Here is an 18,776-nt window from a genome sequence, read left to right on the forward strand (position 1 = left end):
GGTCTCTGGTTATGTATACTTGTTCGTAGTCCGGGGTCCGGGTCCGGGTCCGGATCCGGGGTCCGGGTCCGGGTCCGGATCCAAGAACAATCGATTGTACAACTCACACCAATCGATGTCAGTAAAACGCTTGGTTATCTCTAGTTTCATTTTCACTCTAACTGTCGATGTCCACATTGTGTTGGTACAACCTCTGCACGTATTATCCGTAGTTAAGAGTGTTCAGAGACTCAAATTTCCTTTTTATAAGGTATCCCCAGTTACTTAATGCATGTCATGGCTTAAATGTTAAAAAAAAAGATCGGTCATGCACACTTCAGTATGCATGTTACACATCATGTACATTAGTAAACTCGGGCTACGTATCTAACAGACTACTCCTATACGTATATGAAGTCTTATTCCACCTGATTACATTGGTGGGTATGGCGTTACATGACAGCCTGTCAAAAGTTTCCTGTCGTGTAAACCTCTAATATTATTGGACTACTAACAGACTAGTGTACTCGTGTATCTGTTGTCTTAACCAGTAAGACTTGGTATAAAATGAGTCACACGTGCACCCTGTTGCAAAATTAAGTAGAGCTAAGAATCGAAATTGTTTTTAATATATATACTATGATATGAGAATATCTTCATCTTAATTGTCATGAATTGTGTTTTCTGCAAAATATAAATGTAGTACTACAGTATATGTTTAAGTAATATATAGGTACTCTGCCTTGTTGATAGATGGTAGTTAAAGAAACAATGTAAGAAGTAACAAAAAAAGTGTGCACAATATACAACTGTCGGCCAATTTGGGCTATTTGAACAATATTGGATCAGCATTTTTTAGCTCCAGATTCCTCGGGCCCTGACACCATGCCTGGTGTAGGCTACACCAGACATGGTGTCAGGGCCAGAGGAAACTCTGGCTACATTTTTTTCAACATGGCAAGGCATTTTAGACATTGCTGTGTAATGCAGATCCTCCAATGCAACCAAGTGGACTAAGACCTTGTATACATGTAGGAGTAAACTTGAGCCTACAATCAACATGTCTATAACATGTGGTGTATGTTGCGGCCGGATGAGATTTGGGCTAATTTGTAGTTAAAGTATATGATTAATACACAGGAGTAAGGCACAGTACTACGTCACAAAAAATTGTCAGATGAAAAATTAGCTTAATTCTCCCGACTATGACCCATCCCATGACTACTGGTACATATCAAGTATATGTAGTCGTGGGATGGGTTAATTAGTCCATAGAGGCTAAGTTTTCATCTGACAATTATATTTTTGTGATGTAGGTCTGTGCTTACCCCCTGTGGATTATCACAAGGTCCCAGTATTAATCTTCATTTTTGTTTTATTCTGTATTCTTAATATGCTTATCTAGGTTTCTGATTAACTCTGCTGTCATGTCCAACAATGATATGGACAAAACTGTCAGACAGCAGCTGGACCTACCAGACCTGAAAAACTTGGGAGCTGAAGGAGGTGGATGTATCAACCAGGGTGTGGTGTACATGACAGGACAGGGCACAAAAATCTACGTCAAAACAAACACAGGTTCTGAGGTTAGGATTTTAATGTGCAAACAATATCAAAATTTTAGCTGCAAGAGTGGAGAGTATAGCTAAATGTTACTTTAGCTTATGTATTTATGTTGATCAATATACATCCCTAATGCTGGACCAAAATTTTTTTTTCTGATCAATAGAAACAAGCACCTGTGCTCCAGGTTGTGTAATTTGTACTTAAGTCTAGTGGTAAAGCACACGCTTAGAGAGGAGGAATATTTTTTCAAACTGGTTTGAAATTGTTTGAGATGTTTTTATTTGTCTTGATCACTAAAGGAGGAAATTGTAAATTGAGAAGAAAGCTTTCTGGCCTGGAGTAAAATGCATATTTTGGGAATTTGGTTTTAAATAGGAAATAATTCAAATTGGGAATTGGGTTCATTAACATCCCTAAAAATCTTTCAAGTAGCTATAAGTTTCATTGTTATTTATTTCTGATCTATAGGCAAGACAGATGTTTGATGGAGAGCATGCCAGTCTACAAGCCATACATGCTACAGGAATCGTCAGGGTTCCAAAGTCTATAAAGGTACAGTTGGGTTTGTGTTGGGTATTTATAAGTGTGTTTTTTTCAGAATAAACTGACCCTGGTCTTTCTGTACTAAAGATGCTTTTAATTTCAAATTTACTTGGATCCAACAAGCATCTTACAATGTTTGATACCAAGATCTTTTTAGGATCTCTTGTTCTGAAATTGATTGTTGCATTTTAAGGACATTAATGATGTCCTGCAGACATTAAAACAATAACAAAATACATACAGTGTGTAATTGTTTGTAATATTTTAAAAGGTTTAATTTGTTTTTGCATCACTCGTTTATTTTAACATTTAAATTCAGATACAAATAAATATAGGTGTAGAATTCATAGAGGCTAGAAACATTTCTATGACTCAAAATCAGATACGAACCTAAGGTCACTTATGATTGACTATAGTAATCTGGGGGTCAGACCCTGGGGTTTAATATTTCATTTTGGGTCACAGGAACATGTCTAGCCCCTGTCATACTGTCATATACAACTACATTGTATACCATTACTATCATTTAAGTCTAAGATATTTAAGACTATGTATTCTGCAGTCAACAATAAAAATGAAAAACTGATACATAGAACTACATATGTCCTATCACACATCTATAGAAGAACAAATGCTCTTTTTAATATCAGGATGGTGATTTTACATGTATATATATGTATCAACATTAAACTCAAATTGTTCGTCCTTTGTTATTACCAGGTGATGGACAATCCCATGGGTGGAGCAATGTTGGCTATGGAGTACTTAGACATTAAAGGTCTCTCTCGTCAGGCTGGCAATTTAGGAGAATCTCTTGCTCGGTAATGAGTGAAGATGAATTCAACATTCTTCCTTGAATTTTAAAATACATAACTGGACACCATCCATGTTTCCGTGGTGCTGTGTACATGCACATTGTATAGCATTATGCTGCCACAGACTGTTTCTATACATCTTCTGTAGAGTATCAACACAATCAAGACAGACAAGAGTATTTTTGTTTAACTATTTTTTATGTCTCTGTCATAAAAATGGCAAGGGGGTTGTTGGTGGTAGAGGGGGGCATCTGTCCCATCCAATGTTGAGTCCCCTCATCTCTCAACAAATCAGTGGCATGTCTTGATAACCCCTCAACTGATTTGGTTCTTATTTACATCCAAGTATCATAACATCTAATTCTACACACCTGATTACATTCTGGTGGTGATTGGTTAAGGTTAAAGGTCAATGTTCACCTTTGACCTCTTCTGCATGGGACACAATTGTGCATAGAGGTGGTGGCATTCATGCCTTAGAGACATCTTTTTTATTTAATAGAATGAACAAATCCACCAGGAATACTTTCTACTGGTACCCTGGTATCTGTTTCTTTACGATACTAAGTATGCTTTGAATCATAGATTGTCATTGAGGGGTTTAACCAGACATTCTTTGCAGACTGCATCTCTCTAACTCGGAGGCTGAGAAGGGAGCTGAGAAGATGGAGGGATATGTAGGAGAGAACTGTCAGTATGTGTCCGAGTTTGGATTTCCTGTAACCACTTGCTGTGGCTACCTTCCCCAAGACAACACATGGGACAAGTCCTGGGTGGTAGGTAGTTCAGGAAGAAATCGTTTGATATCATTTAACACAAAATAACCTTATTGTTTTTAATATATCTTTCAAACTTGATATCTTTTAACATTAGATAACCTTATTGTTTTAAGTATATCTTTCAAGCAGCTTTACATAATAGTTAGATATGTTTTCAAATATTTCTCTAACTTGCAATTTCTCATCTTTGAAAATGGTTTATCTTCCAGTCATTTTATGCGAAAAAACTAGATTTCCAGTTGAAGAAGATAGAGAAAGAGGTAAGCAGTTAGGTATTGGAAGCTGAAAGAATGAATAAAGTCTTCATTTGGTCATACAGTCAACTCAATAATTATCAGGACCAAATACAGCTGAATATCAGTAAGTAGGTGGATATTTGAATGATATTTAAAAAAAAAAACGTGTTGAACACAATAAGTTTGAATGTAAAGTAGATATTAACTTTTCTTTCATGTTGGAGATGGAAGCTGGCCATGAATAAATGTTTTGGGTTTTTATGTCTTTTTCAGTACAATGATAAAGAAGCTAGAGAACTATGGTCAAAACTTCAGTTAAAATTGCCAAACTTCTTCGAAGGATTAACCATTAAACCAGCTTTGATGCATGGCGACTTATGGGGTGGAAATGCAGGTGAATTGGATAGTTGTCCAGGTAGGTACATCATTCTAATAAGGTTTTTTAAGTGTTGAACCACATAATGAGGTTTGAATTTGAATTAAATAGATGTTGCTGTTTGATATTTAAAAACAGATTATAATAATGATACCTACCCAGGTTCAAGGTCAAATTTTACAATTACATGTAGTACATTTTTAGCTGATTTTGCATAAGGACTCAGCCTGTATGTGCCTAGGTGTTTCTTGGATAGTGTGACATTAATGGTCCATTGTCCAGCTGGCATGGCTTTTTGTAAAACATCTTTTAAAGAACCATAAGGCTTAAGGTAATTGTGGTTGGGTGGCACTGTGGTAACACACTTGCCTTTCACCTAGGCGGCCGGGTTCCATTACTTGGTTGAAAGTAAAAAGGTATGGGGTCACCTGCCCGGCCCCATGGGTTTTCTCTGAGTACTCTAGTTCCCTCCAACAGTAAGACTCCTTGAGCACTTCCATTCAGCCCAACAAGAGTGATTATCATTATACAATTATTGACCTGAAAACAGGTCGATAACTGCTCTAATAAATGACAAAACTGCAACATTTTCACATAACAGAATGATTCTCATTACCTGTCATAGGATTGGGTAGATAAAGTGATCGACTGGAGAAAAGTTCAAAGGTCTCACACAACTAATTCAGCCAATCAGCTGGTGTTTCACCCGAACCTAGTCACTGAAGAAAATGTGTTTCTTGGGTTTATGGCTATTTCCTGAGTAAATAACACACACAATGGGTACTTTCTATATACGAGAATAAAGAGAAGGGTCTTGGGATTTTAAAAATCAAAAATATACACTCCTGGTATAAATAGAAAGATGTAGGAATCCAGGTGTAAAAAGGCGGGAATTCCCCAGGTGGGGGTTCCCCTGTGCACTGTAAACAGGGTTACTATCTTCCAAGTACAGGTGTGCTCTTATATGCTATTAAACCTATCAAATGACATCATGTTTCTGATAGGAAAAATATCAAACTTTAATTTGATATAAATTTCACAACATTTGAATTTCAAATGAGCGATTGAGGGGATTGAGTCATTGGTAATAACATCTAGTGAAATACTTATAGTTGTGTGAGACCTCAAACTGTAGCACGGATTCAGGGTTAATATAATATTTGAGCAAAGTGGGTTGTTTAGAATTGGTCAATCAGGAAAGGAGAAAATTCACAGTCATAATAAAATCTGGTATAACTTGTTTCTCAATTGTTGTAAATTAGATAAAGGTTTTTATTGCATTTTTGCTAGTGAAATATAGAAATTTATCAAACTAATAAAACTTGATGAGCTGTGAAAATATAAGATTTTACATTGAAAATATAAGATTTTGCAGTATATAAGATTTTCGTTTTTGACCAATCACATTGAACCTTTGTATTCACCTCATTGAAGCTATCAATCGAAGCGAATATTTATAAATTGGTTATTTTGCTATATTTCTTAAATATATTCAGACTTATTTTTGACCAAATACTCACTTGACGTTAGCTCTCCATGCATAGATTCTCCGATACCAGTAGAAAACTCTTAAATTACATTGATCAGCCCTTTCAAGTTGACGTGGAGTAATGTCACAAAGAGATGACGTCATGAATTGTGTTACTGATTCCCGCACTTTTTGATACTATTATTTTTGTAATGTGTTTAATTTTATTTTTAAGTATATAAAATCCATTAAAAGGAAAATTGAATGATTTCTTGTTTAATATTACATATATTTCACTCGTATGACAGAAAATTTCGATATTTTTCACTCGTGCTTCTGTCATACTCATGAAATATGTGTTATATTAAACGAGAAACCATTAAATATCCTCTGGTCAAGGGTCATCAAGTTTGTTTTGATATGGAAAATTACATGTGTTGTATTTGTTCATCAGCAAATGTTGTACATGTTATTATGCATGTATGAATGTAAAAACTTGTGATAAATTTTGAAAAGTTTTGACATGTAGGGGTCATTGTTCAAATCATAATTAACAACTGAATATAACAATGAAAAGTATCAACATAATTATATAGATCTTGTGAAAGTAATGGTGTTTTTATAAATATTGTGCAAGTAATGGTGCTTATGTAAATCTTCTGCAAGTAATAAGTATGGGTTGGCAAATGCATTGGTATAAGGTCACCATGTCTAAATGGTGTGGGTCGGCAGCTAGCGATCTCCCTAAAATATTAGTTCTGTTTGTCTCAAACACAAGCTCTTTTTATTTGGACATAGTCAAATGTGACCTTTGACTCGCTTATCTTGACTAGTGCTACTTGACAGTGTTAGGCATATTCACCTATGGCCATAACTCTGTAAAGTTGTGGACAAGTCCTGATTTGATAGGTTAAATCATCAAGGTGTATTTTAAACTTAACCCCTACATTCTGTTCCACTATCCTCTATGTAATCATTAACACTAGTTCTGCTGCTCCGCTTGAATACTTGGGACATACAGTGCAATGTACAGTATTTTTATTAAAGTTTTAATTAATGGATAATGAAATTGATTAATGCAGCATCAACAAAATGTTGACATGCTGAATCCCCCACTTTAAACAATTTCTTGGATGGAGACCCTCACATCTGTAGAATTTGGCATCCCTGCTTAAACACAATAAAAACAAAATTCTACCATGTTTGCTATGCAACGACAGTTTTGATTGGTTTAAAACCATGTATTATTTTCCAATAATACACGCTCGTGTTAATAATACACGCTCGTGAGTCACGGCTGTTACAATCTTTCCCCTCCAAAATCGTGCATTTGTAAACAAACATGGCGGTGCCAAAACGTTTGAACGTCGGAGACCGTGTATTTTAAAACGGAGAAATTTAGCAGATTGTTAATTTCTATCCACCCAGAGCAGACTTTGCTTAACAATATGTTGTAAGGTCTATTTCCACAGGCAACCTTTCGAGAGCATTTCTACATGAATTGCTTGCTGACATCCTCTAAAGTTATCGAAACGGCTTGGAATTGACGTCAGCTTTTGAATATTAATTAGCAGGCGTGTCTTATCGTTTCTTGTGAATTGTAACAGCCATGTAGCGACACATTTCCCGGGGTTTCGTTGCCGTTTTTCTACTAAGAAGAGGTAGATCTCAGAACTAAACAGTACATGGTAGAATAGAAATAATCAACTTTGACTCGTGTATTGTTGCAGGATATACAACTCGGACTCGGATATTTTGCAATTTTAATTAATAACTCAGGCCTGCGGCCTTCGTTATTAATTTAATTGCAAAATATCCTCGTCCTCGTTGTATATCTTGCAACAATACACGAATCATCGTTAATTATTTCTTAAATAACAAATTGTACGCCTTATTTTTTATTATTATTAGCAGCAGGACATTCTAGAAATTCATAATGATTTTATTTCTGTGAGACGGGAGAGCATACTTGCATTACCTACAATGATAATTATTTTTTTCAATAAAAAAGAGTAAATTTATTAGATCATACTTACCTTTTAATCATGAAAATAATTTGGTTTATTGCAGTTGTGTTCGATCCTGCTAGTTTTTATGGACATTCAGAATATGACCTTGCCATTGCTCAAATGTTCGGTGGATTCAGCGAGCGTTTCTTCCAGTCCTATTTCAAAATACTACCAAAACAGTCAGGTTACTCCGACAGACTAGAACTCTACAAATTGTTCCACTATCTAAACCACTGGTATGTAATTATTATTTTACATTGTAAATTTGCTAAGAGGAATAATTCAAAGTAATCTCCCTTAAATGGTTTTGTAATCTAGAGAATACACACAAATATAACATAGTTGTAGGATGGGAAACTCGATTGTATGCATTGTATAGTGGTTCTGGTTAGCTCAATAAGCATCGGCCACAAAATCTATTTAACATGCATAATAGATGTATTATCAGAGTAATAGGAATATTTGATTACATAATTAAAACGTCACACTCTTTTCATAGCAAGTACATTCAATAACTTAATTAAAAAGACATTTTTTGTGTTTCCAATGTTTACAGATGTACCTAGTAGGAATTTTCATTGAGGTAATTAAAAAGTTTTTAGGATATCAAATATGTAGAAAGAATAGTAAAATTAAAAAGACTAATTTAGTGTTTTTGCGAGTATAAATAGTAGGAATATTCTATAGCATACGTAATTAAAAAGACAAATTTTATATTGTGCACATATATCTACATGGTAGTAAGGATAATCAATAGCCTAATTAAAAAGATAAATTTCGTTGTGTGAACGTATACATGTATATAGAAAGGATGCTCAATAGTCTAATTAAAAAGATAAGTTTCATATTGTGCACGCATATCTAGTAAGGATATTCAATAGCCTAATGAAAACGCAAAAAATCGTATTGTGCAGGTATTCCTAGTAAGAATATTCCATAGCATAATAAAAAAAGACAAATATTGTATCGTACTCGCATGTCTAGTAAGGATATTCAAGAGCATGATAAAAAAGACAAATATTGTATTGTGCACGCATGACTAGTAAGGATATTCCAGAACATAATTTAAAAAAATACTGTTTTTTCAGGTGTGCCAATCCTACTCATAATGTAATAGGGGTATTTGATAGCATAATAAAAAAAATATGATAAAAAAATTATTGTTATAAAAATGATTGCTGAAGTAAATGAAATAAAAAAAAACCACACATATTCTCTGAGTAAACAGAGATTCATATTGTGAATACTCTTAATTACAGGAATCACTTAAGGTCTGGCTACAGAGGATCGAGTATATCTATCATGAAGAAGCTTGTGAAGTGATAAAACCATTAATCAGTATTTCTCAAAGTATTGAACTCTGTGTTCATCTAATGCCATGCATGAAGAATATAATTATGCTTACCGGTGTACCTAATGTAAATGATAATCTGAAAAGAAATGGAAAATAATGACTGTGATTAAAACGTGTGACAAAAAGAAATTAAAGTCCATTGTTTCAATAAGACCTACTTAAAAGCAACGAAATCTTACATTGCAAAATACATATATTTCAATCTCAGTAAGATACACAAAATGCTGACTCTCTCTGACCTCTGATATATCCCAGTTGATATCAAAAAGTTCTTATGTAGAGTGTATTTTAATGAATGGTTAGGAATGTGACGTGCAACTTCAACAGATTATGTAGGATACATTGTTATGTGGTGCTGTCAAAAGCTTATGTTGGTTTTTTCGAAAGACATGTTGTTTTTTTTTTTTTTATAAAAAACACATTTTCATTTCTTTACATATCTTGACATGCCCGATAATTGTTAGAACAACGCAGTGATAATAACCTTTAGAAACACAGGTATTTGGCACGAATAACCAAATCAAGGTCCGTATATATGTATTTATTATTTATATATTTGTGACAAGTTCCTATGTTTGAACTAGCTGTTATAACCCCACCATTCTGATTTTCTTCTTGGTTTTATATTTATCTGTTTGTTAAAAGCACTCTATATTTAGTTTGCTGTCTTTGGAATCGTTATGTCAATCTACAATGGTATAATGCTGTCACGTTAAGTTGATAATAACGGTTATGTTGAATTTTTACCGGGTATGTATGGTTAGTATGTGATATGTTGGAACTATTTAACCTATTATGTCTAAAGTATTATATAACCGTGTACTGTTGTGAGGTATGGGGAACTCGCTTTACGCTACATATCGCAAGCAAAACCAGACACGTCTTTCCTGTTCCAAGTCTTTATATGAATCCACAAAATGTATCTCACAAACGAAAAGAATTACAACAAAGGGGAATAACTCATATACATCTGGAGTTAGATTATCTCCCTAGACTGTACAATTATGTGATCTCGTAACACCCATACAACCTACATACACAACATCCCCGCCCACAAAATAAAATTTGGCATACACAATTTTACCATGGGTGTACGAGATTATCATAAATGATGAAAAGGTGAAAATAATATCGAACCAAATAGATATACTGTATTTGACCCGTTACGAAAATGTTAGAAAATTTTTGAAAATAAAGTACTATAACCAGAAGATAATATCCAAAATTTGCATCAATGATATGTACCTGGTAGTATAAAAATCATTCTCATACAATGCAATTCCTGATATCTAACTCTCACACTTGCACTTTCCATTGAGCTCAATATGGATCACACATACAACATCCAGACAACAATAGCAAAGATGAAAGAGATTTTACATACAGATGACTTTAGATATTCAGCTAAGCATATCAAGTTAAACTTCTGTAACATTCTATCAAGCTCAAGATTCAATAAAATTATAAGACAATATCGATACATGTTTAAGAGATATCCAAATAGTTTGTTACTCAACTAACTGCTTATATCATAGCAGCATCATCATGTTGCGTCATAAGACCATGTGATTAAAAGTTATAGAGTAATGAACCGTAATAAAACTTTCAACTAATCAAACAATATATAACATTAACCTGCCAGCCTTGCCGTAGCTTCACATACGCGCTGAAAAATATCTCGGCATGGCCTTATGGTTCTTCAATCAAAACACAAATATATCTAAATATTGCTAAATACATACCAAAGCACAGAATTCCATGGCAAACTACATGACATACAACATGATACCATCCTAAATCTATCCAATGACATATGCTCATCCTAGTATAAATTGTAAACCAATATGACATGTTATCACAGTAATATCAGCAGAGATTTCGCTCTTAATTAATAGTGTATTTCTGATATAATTAATCTGAGAAACCATTCATAGTATTTGGAAACAATGATGTTTTGCAATATAAAACTGTCTGGATATGGCTAGATCTAGGCAATATTGATTTTTAAACAAAAGTGAATCAAGGGCTAGATAAAAGGAACACAACTCTTTTTTTTTTGATAATCTAAACCATAGCTCACGTTAGCCATTCTCAATATATTTGTAAATTTACGAGTAAATAAGTTTATTATGATCTTGCTTTATTGAGGCACTCATCACTTGAAACATCTGTGTAAGCTTTAGAGACTGGAACTGTTCTTCTGAAAACGGTGATAAACAAGGAACTCATCGATCAACTATCCTTGTGAAAAAGGCAACAGGGAACAAAAACTTCAAAACACATCTGGTCCATATATAGCCACTGCATACTGAATAAGTTGGCATCCGCTGCACAAATTATGACATGCATGTTATTACACATCTTCACCAGATGACATCCGTGTGTTCAATGATGATACATACATTGCATTGTAATTATAATTCAAAAAGGAATCCTTTTCCTTGGAAAATAAAACTAGTATTGTAAGGCACGGGCAAGCACAAGTGTCGTCCTTCTCATCTCATATTAGAGGGATATCTTGGCCCAAAACTCCAGTGACGAACTTCGAATCGCCGACAAATGTTGGTGACGTGAATTTAGCACATCCAATGTTTTCTAGATTCACATGTAGTCGTTCCATTAATATATCAGTATCAACATATAAGAGTTATCAGTAATAAATGATGAGTATAGTTAAGTTTCAAATATTTCCCGCCAAAAAGCACATGGCAGCCATATGTCTCTGGTCTGACCGGCGAGTCGTGACCGTCGACGAGTAAAACTCGCCGGCCACACGGGCGAAAATTCAATAAAAAGTTACATAATGGCACAGTGTCACATAACTAACCGCTTTGGATTCTCCACCATGTACTGTTGTGAGGTATGGGGAACTCGCTTTACGCTACATATCGCAAGCAAAACCAGACACGTCTTTCCTGTTCCAAGTCTTTATATGAATCCACAAAATGTATCTCACAAACGAAAAGAATTACAACAAAGGGGAATAACTTATATACATCTGGAGTTAGATTATCTCCCTAGACTGTACAATTATGTGATCTCGTAACACCCATACAACCTACATACACAACAACCGCTATGTAGAACTAATATAATGTATAAAATTAAGTGCCACATCATGTGATAGGTATGTAGGATTAAGTACCACTATTATCATGTTTAACGTGCTATTATTGAAGTTATGTAGGATTATATGACTAAAGTGCTATACAGTATGTTGAAGTTAAGTAGGATTATATGTCTAAAGTGCTATGTTGAAGTTTTGTAGGATTATATGTCTAAAGTGCTATATGTTGAAGTTATGTAGGATTATATGACTAAAGTGCTATATGTTGAAATTATATAGGATTATATGACTAAAGTGCAATGTTGAAGTTTTGTAGGATGATATGTCTAAAATACTATATGTTGAAGTTTTGTAGGATTATATGTCTAAAGTGTTATGTTGCAGTTATGTTGCAATTATATCTAACCACTGTTTCACAATTAAAGCCGCATTTGTTATTGGTTATATTGCCTCCCCTCGTCAATAACATGCATATTTGGCCAAGGGTTCATGAGCTACCTTTTTGCACAAGCTTATTCATTTTAAATTTGGTCAAATGCGTCAATTAATATTTATTCAAGGCCGAATATAACTTGATGTTGTGATGCATTTGAGTGAATATGAACCAAATACGAAATCGTGGATGACGCAAAGGACATGTAATGCTTTACATAAATACATTGTGCTCTTCTGTTATTTGGTATGTTGTGTAGGAGTGTCACCAAATACAATGCAAATCAAAAAGGTTGATGTTCCTAGTAAAGTACAGATGGCATATGCTAGCTTACTTCCCAAAGAACTAATGGGAGGTTTATATGATAGACGCTTGTTTGCATTGTCAATCCTTTGAAGAAATCACCAAGAATTGAACTTGTCACAGCCTGAGTAGCCAGCTGCCATTTCAGTGTTTTAACTTAGCATTTATTAAACATGTCATTCTCATTCTGCAATTTAATATAATCTTGTTCTACGGATTTAAGAATTGATCAGATTTTTTTCTTTAATGTTTTTATTCGTAATCTGTGTGTGTCTGTGCAGCAGACCGTTTATACGTAAAGGAGTAGTGGAAGACCATGTTGAGAAGATTTCCTGACGTAGACCCTGATGCATGTACATGAGTGTTTCTCAATATGTTTAATGTTCCTGTACAATATACATCGTTTAGTTCCTATCGTGTTTTGAAAATTTATCCACAGCCAGTTTGCTTCCCTTAAATGAATAACAAGCATGAATTACCAATTTGTTTTTTTAAGTACAGTATAGTTTTGTAATAACAATGCTCCTTTGTATATACGTTTCAATATACATGTACGATATAATATCAATTTTACAATAATGCACGCTGTTTGGACTGTTTTCATGATGAGTTGTTATACTTTTTTTTTTTACATATATGTTATTTTAATAAATGCATTTAAAGGGACATTGTGTTCAATCTGGATTTAAAAGATACGAAATCGATTTTGTGTGCTATGCCTCATTTGTTTCTAGTTGTTTACTGAAATAATGTGAAGAAAAGCAAGTGTCATGAAAAACATTTCATAAAAGGATATTTCAAATTTTGTTTGCATTTGTTTTAACTTATTGTATGTTTAACGTATGCAAGTGCCTCCTAACCGTCAAATCTTGATCTTTACTAAGAAGGTCACATCGGGAAAAAATACTTAATGTAAAATATTATTTCTCTGCTAACACTACATTGCATTCATCCTCCTTAGTTTATGGCGTTTAGGTGTCCTATTTAGCGCCAAATACTTAGTCGGGTTTCATTACTGGACAACACTGTATGACATAAGATATTGCTTACCGGACGGATCATTATCAGACGTTACTTTGCCGACAACAACGGCGCCTAAAAGCATCAGATCGATTTTTATAAACCTCTAATATTGTTGAAGAAGACGAATGCGATGAAATGATGTCTGTCACCTTGTTGGAGCTTCCATGGTAAATATTCCTGGTGTCTTGGAATATATCGTGCCGAATTCGAAGACTCGGACATCGGCATCGTGTGGATAAAACAAACAAAACAAGCTTGATTCTTTGATGTACGTCAAACGAATCTCGAGGTCGCCATAATGTTATATTGACTGTCACAGTGCTCTGTAATATCTAAAGTTAAGAACTTCACCGGCTTAGCGTTGTTTTTTTTAAATACAAATCAAATACTTTGTCGTATACTTTCGATTTTGCCACGGCATATTTCAGAAGTGCAGAGAGCGAAAAAGAGTGTTTGCCCCGTAGTAATAGTGATGCGGAGTTTCCAGCACATTCAGCTATATTTTCTTGGATATAATGGGCGAATATTGTACATCATGATTCTTTGTGGTGTCGTACGTGACTGGGGAAAAGTAGAGGTCGATGCAATCATTGAAATTGCGCATATTAATATTGGACTTTTATCCTTTTGCAGAGTAATATTTTGCGACTTAGATATTCATGAATAGGATTGGGAAAGTGTTATGGCGACATTATGACCTTATCGAGTAGTGTAAATGTATTACACATATGTATTTCCTTATGAAATATAGAGTATTCTTTTGCCGTTGCTATGCATGCTTTTTCACGGAAATCATATGGAGGATGTGGTATTACCTGGTTGATAATAAAATTCATATGGCTGTCTACGTATGTCTACGGATGCCTTCGGATGTCTTCGATGAATCAGAAGACGCTTGATATCCCGAGGCACCTGGTCTTATTATTATTATCTGTCAAGGGTCTCCATGCCAATCTATATTGTGTTATATTTGCCTTTAAGAATTTTAATTAGGAATTATGGTTTCGTTTGCATGCGGGTTTTATCTTGTCTTCGTATCAAACACGCTGCGGAATCACTGTTACTTCCTCTGTGCGCCAGCATTTTTCTTGTATCCATTTGAGACCTGTATCGGTGCTCTCTTATTTTTGGGAATAATTTGGAATACCTAGATTTATATGGCGGGTGTCGTCGCTAACGCAGAAGACGCTTATTTTTCAGGAACATCTGGTCTTGTCGTCATTTTACTTTTTCAAATGTGTCCACGGAATCGATATTTTGTTCGTAATTTGCCAATTCGTTTTAATTTGTCCTCATTGAGTTAGAATTTCTTTGTCCTTTATGTCATTATTTTCTGTTTATAATCTGTTAAAATATATATCTTGTTGGTAGTGTGTATCCTTACGTGGTTAATTATCCCCATCTTCTTTGAACATCGATAAGACCCTTGTTGTTTGTATAAGAAAGCAAACTGCAAACAATGGCCATGATGTATAAACGTACCATAATAATAATAGTTATCGCGCACTGTCGGAAAACAAGAGGTCAACGGACCATCTATCGCACGCATCTACAATAATCTTGCGTTAGTCATTTCTGCACCAAACTAAACATTCTCAAGCAAGATATTTGTTTGAAAAGAAATTCTTAGAAAAAAACAAAACCTAGTACCGACATAATAACGAAATTTTAACGAGGGTAAAATACGAACAAAATATAAAGTTTAGCATAGAGACCATTGAAAAAAGTAAGACCACGTTCTTACTGAAACACGTACTCTCGAACTTTATATTAGACATCACGTGTTACATTATTTTACATCACTTGTTACACTGTTATACATCACGTGTTACATTGTTCTACATCACTTGTTATATAGTTATACATCACTTGTTACATTATTAGCTCACCTGGTCCGAAGGACCAAGGTGAGCTTATGCCATACCGTTGCGTCCGTCGTCGTCCGTCCGTCGTCCGTCCGTCCGTCCGTCAACAATTGACTTCTTCTTCATAACCACTGATCAGAATTTGACCAAATTTTGTCAGAAGCATCCCTATTGTACAAATGGTCGGGCTGACCCCCCAGGGGTCTGAGGGGCGGGGCCAAAAGGGGTCAATTTGGCTCTATTAATATAAACGACTTCTTCTCTGAAACCATGCAAAGGATATCGCTCCTATTTGCCTGGTAGCATCCCTATGAGGTGAGGATTCAAAATTGTACAAATGGTGGGGCTGACCCCCTGGGGGCCTGAGGGGCGGGGCCAAAATGGATCAATATACCTATATTGATATTCACGACTTCTTCTCTGAAACCAAGCAATGGATCTTGCTCATATTTGTCTGGTAGCATCACTATGAGGTGGAGATTCAAAAGTGTACAAATGATGGGGCTGACCCCCTGGGGGCCTGAGGGGCGGGGCCAAATGTGTTCAATTGGGCTATATTGATATAAACGACTTCTTCTCTGAAACTGAGCAATGGATATTGCTCATATTTGCCTGGTACCATCACTATTGGGTGGGGATTCAAAATTGTACAAATGATTAGACTGACCCCCCAGGGGCCTGATGGGCGGGGCCAAATGTGGTCAATTGGGCTATATTGATATAAACGACTTCTTCTCTGAAACCGAGCAATGGATATTGCTCACATTTGCCTGGTAGCATTACTATTTGGTGGGGATTCAAAATTGTACAAATGGTGAGGCTGACCCCACGGGGGCCTGAGGGGCGGGGCCAAGAGGGGTCAATTTGGCTAAATTGATATTAACAACTTCTCTTCTGAAACCAAGCAATAGATATTGCTCATATTTGACTGTGAGCATACCTTTGGGGTCGGGATTCAAAATTGTACAAATAGTGGGGCCGACCTCCCTTGGGGCTGAGAGGCGGGGCCAAAAGGGGTCATTTTGGCAGATTTGACATAAACAACTTTTTCTCTGAAACTAAGCAATGGATATCTCTAATATTTGACTGGTAGCATTCCATTGGGTTAAGGATTCAAAATTGAACAAATGATGGGGCCAACGCCCTTGGGGCTGAGGGGCGTGGCCAAAAGGGGTCAATTTGGTTAAATTGATATATACAACGTCTCTGAAACTAATCAATGGATATCACTCACATTTGTATGGTAGCATGGTCATGGGGTGGGGGCAAAAGGGGTCAATTTGGCTTAATTGATATGAACAACTTCTTCTCTGAAACAGCTCATATTTGACAGGTAGCATTCTTTTGGGTTAGGATTCAAAATTTTATAAAGGAAGAAACTCACCCCCTGGGTGCAGAGGGCGGGGTCAAAAGGGGTCAATGGGTTTAACCAACATCTTTTCTGAAACTAAGCAATGGATATCACTCACATTTGTGTGGTAGCATCCGGTGGATGGGGGATATAACCAGACATTGAGTTGATACCCAACTGTCTGTCTGTTTATATGGTGGCGCAATTTGTTCCCCATCTTTGTATAAAGGGGTTCTAAATATTGGTTTTCATCTGATGTAACAGATATCTTTGTACAAGTTAGTACAAAAAAGTAAAGAGGAACTTTATGTTGTCATTTATATCTTAAATAAATGACATTGTTTATGTCGTCATTTATATCTTAAATAAATGACATTGTTTCAATTTCAATCTCGGTGTCTGTTATATTTTAACCTTTATACAAACAGAGCACATCCTTGTATATTTGATGCATAGCTAAAGGCTAATTTATGTTACTTAACATAAATGTTTTTAGCGATGATCAATGTGAATTAAGTGTATTTTCAGGAGAAGGGAGGTAACTCGTATTTTCCGATTACCAATAATTTTGTTGAGACACGCATGCGCAGGCAGTTTGTTTACAGTGAAAATCTGCAGTGCATGCGTGTGTAATTGGTAGCTGTTTTTCCCATATTTTTCATCAAAAGCCACCACCCACCCCTTCCTCCTTACTTCGTCTTTTCTATTTATAATAGATGCAAGTTGTATTAGTAATGTATATGCTTTAAAATAATGTAATTTGTCTAGTTGGCGCAATTTGTTCCCCATCTTTGTATAAAGGGGTTCTAAATATTGGTTTTCATCTGATGTAACAGATATCTTTGTACAAGTTAGTACAAAAAAGTAAAGAGGAACTTTATGTTGTCATTTATATCTTAAATAAATGACATTGTTTATGTCGTCATTTATATCTTAAATAAATGACATTGTTTCAATTTCAATCTCGGTGTCTGTTATATTTTAACCTTTATACAAACAGAGCACATCCTTGTATATTTGATGCATAGCTAAATGTCATTTTTTGGCATAAAAACCTCATTACCCATATAAAATGCCTATGATATATTGACATAGCAATACTAGTGACAAATATACTTAATCATCATTCTTGTTTCATATATCATGAAATCCAGGTGAGCGATACAGGCCCTCTGGGCCTCTTGTTATACATCACTTGTTATATTGTTTTACATCACTTGTTACATTATTATACATCATTTGTTATATAGTTATACATCACTTGTTACATTGTTATACATCACTTGTTACAGTGTTATACATCACTTGTTACATTGTTATACATCACTTGTTACATTGTTATACATCACTTGTTACACTGTTATACATCACTTGTTACAGTGTTATACATCACTTGTTACATTGTTATACATCATTTGTTATATAGTTATAAATCACTTGTTACATTGTTATACATCATTTGTTACACTGTTATACATCACTTGTTACAGTGTTATACATCACTTGTTACACTTTCATACATCACTTGTTACAGTGTTATACATCACTTGTTACATTGTTATACATCACTTGTTAGTGTTATACATCACTTGTTATATTGTTATACATC

The 18,776-nt window shown here is 35.1% G+C and overlaps 1 protein-coding gene across 2 annotated transcripts; it reads left to right on the forward strand.

Moving 5' to 3' along the window:
- Positions 1 to 124: 124 nt before the first annotated feature.
- On the forward strand, positions 125 to 13,733 carry LOC117332608 (ketosamine-3-kinase-like). Of its 2 annotated transcripts, XM_033891585.1 has the most exons (9): positions 125 to 250; positions 1,385 to 1,565; positions 2,014 to 2,097; positions 2,809 to 2,909; positions 3,526 to 3,679; positions 3,892 to 3,942; positions 4,192 to 4,333; positions 7,833 to 8,007; positions 9,031 to 13,733. In XM_033891585.1, exons 2-9 carry the CDS (start codon positions 1,407 to 1,409, stop codon positions 9,092 to 9,094), a joined length of 930 nt encoding a protein of 309 aa, XP_033747476.1. In that variant the 5' UTR covers positions 125 to 250; positions 1,385 to 1,406; the 3' UTR covers positions 9,095 to 13,733. The 2 variants fall into 2 exon arrangements, with proteins under 2 accessions (XP_033747476.1, XP_033747477.1); XM_033891586.1 differs by lacking the exon at positions 125 to 250 and having other exon boundaries at positions 1,302 to 1,565.
- Positions 13,734 to 18,776: the final 5,043 nt, after the last annotated feature.

The sequence above is a fragment of the Pecten maximus genome, chromosome 8 (assembly GCF_902652985.1).
Source record: "Pecten maximus chromosome 8, xPecMax1.1, whole genome shotgun sequence".
In the NCBI taxonomy this organism is placed as follows: Eukaryota; Metazoa; Mollusca; class Bivalvia; order Pectinida; family Pectinidae; genus Pecten; species Pecten maximus.

Excerpts from the sequence above, each read along its gene's own strand:
- LOC117332608 (XM_033891585.1), top strand. The coding sequence starts at position 1,407 with ATGTCCAACAATGATATGGACAAAACTGTCAGACAGCAGCTGGACCTA. Across the intron at positions 1,566-2,013 it reads AAACAAACACAGGTTCTGAG|GCAAGACAGATGTTTGATGG; the intron begins GTTAGGATTTTA and ends TCTGATCTATAG. Across the intron at positions 3,680-3,891 it reads CATGGGACAAGTCCTGGGTG|TCATTTTATGCGAAAAAACT; the intron begins GTAGGTAGTTCA and ends TTTATCTTCCAG.